This window comes from Manis pentadactyla, chromosome 11, assembly GCF_030020395.1.
Source record: "Manis pentadactyla isolate mManPen7 chromosome 11, mManPen7.hap1, whole genome shotgun sequence".
NCBI classification, from domain to species: Eukaryota; Metazoa; Chordata; class Mammalia; order Pholidota; family Manidae; genus Manis; species Manis pentadactyla.
This window is the reverse complement of record NC_080029.1, coordinates 81,414,176-81,418,037: the sequence shown is the minus strand read 5'-3', so window position 1 is coordinate 81,418,037 and position 3,862 is coordinate 81,414,176. Positions and strand designations below refer to the sequence as shown.

At 41.7% G+C, this 3,862-nt stretch overlaps 1 protein-coding gene across 1 annotated transcript; it reads right to left on the bottom strand.

The window, feature by feature from the left end:
- Window positions 1-249: 249 nt before the first annotated feature.
- Window positions 250-1,297, bottom strand: LOC118909870 (olfactory receptor 4S2-like). The gene has a single exon (XM_036880649.2). It carries the CDS (start codon window positions 1,295-1,297, stop codon window positions 359-361), a length of 939 nt encoding a protein of 312 aa, XP_036736544.2. The 3' UTR covers window positions 250-358.
- Between the last annotated feature and the right edge of the window lie 2,565 nt (window positions 1,298-3,862).

The window sequence follows — 3,862 nt, the reverse complement described above, 5'->3', positions numbered from 1 at the left end:
TTTTTTTTAGGAGAGATGATCTGATTCCTAGAAGTATCTTTCTCTTATAACTCCATTCTAAATTATGGAATTACAGCTTTAAAAATTTTTGAATTGAATTGAAGGGATCCAAAGCAGTTAAATGAGATACTGAGGAGGAGTGTTTACCATCCCATTCCAAAGAGAGAGTAAACCTTACCAGTATGGAGAGACTTACATTTAACTCACCTGAAGGTAGAGAAATGAAATAGCCTCAAATTATTCCCTGCCTAAAGAAAAGTTTGTGATAGTTGAATTTTAGAGACTATTCCTTAAAATGATTAATAAGTTAGGGACCATTGAGATATCCGCTAATTCCCTGACTTTGCATTCTCACAAACTACCCCTTCTGCTTTTCCTTCAGGGAGAACTTGCGACTCCATAGCCGTTTCATGGCATTCATTACATCCTCATTCCTCAGAGTATAGATGAGTGGGTTTAGCATTGGGGTGATGGTAGTATAGAACACAGACACAGCCTTATCCAGTGGGAAAGTCGTGGATGGACGGAGATAAATAAAAATACAAGGGACAAAGAAGAAAGTTACTACAGTGAAATGAGACCCACATGTAGAGAGAGCCTTGCGCTGACTCTCTGCAGACTGCTTCCGAAGACTGAACAGAATGACTGTGTAGGAGGCCAGGAGAATGAGGAAACACCCCAGAGAGATGAGACCACTATTGGCAACCACCAACACATTTACCAGGGTTGTATCAGCACAGGCAAGTTTTAGGACTGGATGGACATCACAAAAGTAGTGGTCGATTACCTGAGCATTGCAGAAAGGCAGCTGAAAGGTCAGGAGGGTCTGAACAAAGGAATGACCCAGGGCCCCTATCCAGGAGAGCAATGCCAGAACAATGCAAACGTTGGCACTCATGATGGTAGTATATCGGAGAGGATGGCAGATGGCAGCATAACGGTCAAAAGCCATAACAGTCAAAACAAAAATCTCAGAACAACCAAAAAAGTGGAACGTAAACATCTGAGTTACACAGCCCCAGTAGGAAATGGTCTTTTTCTCAGAAACAAAGTCTGCAATCATTTTGGGTGCTGTGGCTGAGGAATAAGCAATGTCCACAAAGGAGAGGTTACTGAGGAAGAAATACATGGGTGTATGGAGCCGGGGATCAGAAAACACAGTAAGCAAAATGAGCAGATTTCCTACCATGATCAAAATGTAGAAGAGAAGGAATAGGGCAAAGAACAGCAGCTGCATTCTGGGATCTTGAGAAAGTCCTAGGAACATAAACTCAGTGACATTGTTGGCCACTTCCATGGGGACCCAGGTGGGACTGGTTGAATGGCTCTGGTTCTCTGCAAAAATAAATAAATGTTATATTTGGTAGTGCCTAACAGGAACAATCTTATAAAAAGATTTAAGTTATGTTAAATTTAGCAGAGGAAATTCATGTTTCTTAAACATAGTTAATAGATATTTTTCTTACCATTAATTTTTCTTTCCACATTATTGACTCACATTTGATTGTTACACTTAGACAAATAGTTCCTTTCTCCCAAACAAGAATCTATAGAATATAAGGGGGTTTTTCTAATTGGATTTAAAGTTTCCCTCTAATCCTCCCCAAATCCTTTTTCTTTCTCTTGTCTTATCAAAAATTCTTTTGGGGATGAAAAAGCCTAAGTTAAGTATTCAATGGATAAATTAATTTTTGAAACTGAAGATAAAAGCAAGAAGTCAGAATCTGAGATTTGATGTCAAATTTCTTAGGTTAATATTTTAATATAATATACACAGAACAACTTTAGAATAGTGTTCCACTTAAGTGAGGAAGACTCAGTTTCTATATTAGAAGTTTCAATACAATTAAAAATTAAGTCACTTCTATTGGCTAAGAACAACATATTCAGTGGTCTTTTCTTACCAACAACCCATGCTTATGAATTACATTAGGAGAGTTTGAGTCCTAAGCCTTGGCCTGTATGTGAAAATTCCATGTTGTTTACCAGGAAGGAATACATGAGTGGGCAACTTTACCAGAGAAATACTTTTTCTTATCTTGCTCTAAATAATTTAAAATTTAAAAAAAAATGGAGGTTATCATCCTCAGTTCCTTCACCCTGAAAAAGCCCTCTGTCCCTGTTATCATAGCTAAGAATCAGGAATAAAATTTCCCACACAGATAATGCTGTAAGTGGCAGTTAAAAGTAAGTGTCTGGAAGATGGCGGTGTGAGTAGGACAGTGGGAACCTCCTGCCAAAAACATATATATTTTTGAAAATACAACTAATACAACTAATCCTAAAAGAGAGACCAGAAGACACAGGAAAACAGCCAGACTACATACACATGTGTGAGAGCCCAGCGCCTGGTGGAAGGGGTAAGATGCAAGCACCGGCCTGGTGGGACCCGAGTGTTCCTCACCCCAGCTCCCGGCGGGAGGAGAGGAGTCAGAGCGGGGAGGGAGAGGGAGCCCAGGACTGCTAAACACCCAGCCCTAGCAATCCACACCAGAGCACAGACACAGTGCATATGTGGAGAGCTGGAAACTAGGGAAACAGGGCAGCAAGACCTCTGAGCGGGTCCCGAAGCTGATGCCCTTGTGACAGAGAAAAGCGAGTGCTTTCTGAAAGTCTTAAAGGGACAGGGATGCAACAGCTGGATGGAAACAACCCAGATCACAGTCCAGAAGCTGGAAATTCCAGGGAAACCCGGGTGCACTAACCCCCTTGACAACAGCTCTGAGACCCCTCATGGAGGTAAACAGCCAAACAGCCCCCCCGTCCATTACCCCTCCGGGGAGTGCCATAGCAGAGAAGCAGCCTGTGGCTGGCCATGCCCTCAGCAAGGGAGTTTCCTACATACCAGCTGGGCAAGAACAAAAGACCCAGTCTACACGCAATTACCCAACACAAGCCACTAGGGTTCGCAGTTGTCCCAGTAAAGAAATGCCAGTAGAAAGTGGAAAGTTTGGCCCTCCCAGCTGACAGTCAACAGCACCTATCAACATGAAAAGGCAAAAAAATTTGATCCAGACAAGACTAACCCAGACAGCTTCAGCATCTGCTACATCTTCCCCTGAGAAGGAACCTGGGGAGATAGATTTAACCAGTCTTCCTGAAAAAGAATTCAAAACAAAAGTCATAACCATACTGATGGACTTGCAGAGAAATATGCAAGAACTAAGGAAGGAGAATACAGAAATAAAACAAGCTCTGGAAGGAATTTAAAACAGAATGGATGAGTTGCAAGAGACCATTAATGGACTAGAAAACAGAGAACAGGAACTCAGAGAAGCTGATGCAGAGAGAGATAAAAGGATCTCCAAGAATGAAAGAATTCTAAGAGAGCTGAGTGACCAATCAAAATGGAACAATATCTACATTATAGGGGTACCAGAAGAAGAAGAGAGAGAAAAGGGGAGAGAAAGTGTCTTTGAATAATTGCTGAAAACTTCCCCAAACTGGGGGAGGAAATGGCCTCTCAGACCACAGAGGTACACAGAACTCCCATGACAAGGGAACCAAGGAGGGCAACACCAAGACACATAATAATTAAAATGGCAAAGATCAAAGACAATGACAAAGTATGAAAGGCAGCCAGAGAGAAAAAAAAGGTCACCTACAAAGGAAAACCCAACAGGCTATCATCAGACTTCTCAACAGAAACCCTATAGGCCAGAAGAGAATGGCATGATATACTTAATGCAATGAAACAGAAGGGCCTCGAACCAAAACTACTGAATCCACCACAAATATCATTTAAATATGAAGTAGGGATTAAACAATTCCCAGACAAGCAAAAGTTGAGGGATTTTGCCTCCCACAAACCACCTCTACAGGGCATCTTACAGGACCTGCTCTAGATGGGAGCACTCCTAAA

Coding starts and splice junctions, on each gene's coding strand:
- LOC118909870 (XM_036880649.2), bottom strand. CDS start 1,297: ATGGAAGTGGCCAACAATGTCACTGAGTTTATGTTCCTAGGACTTTCT.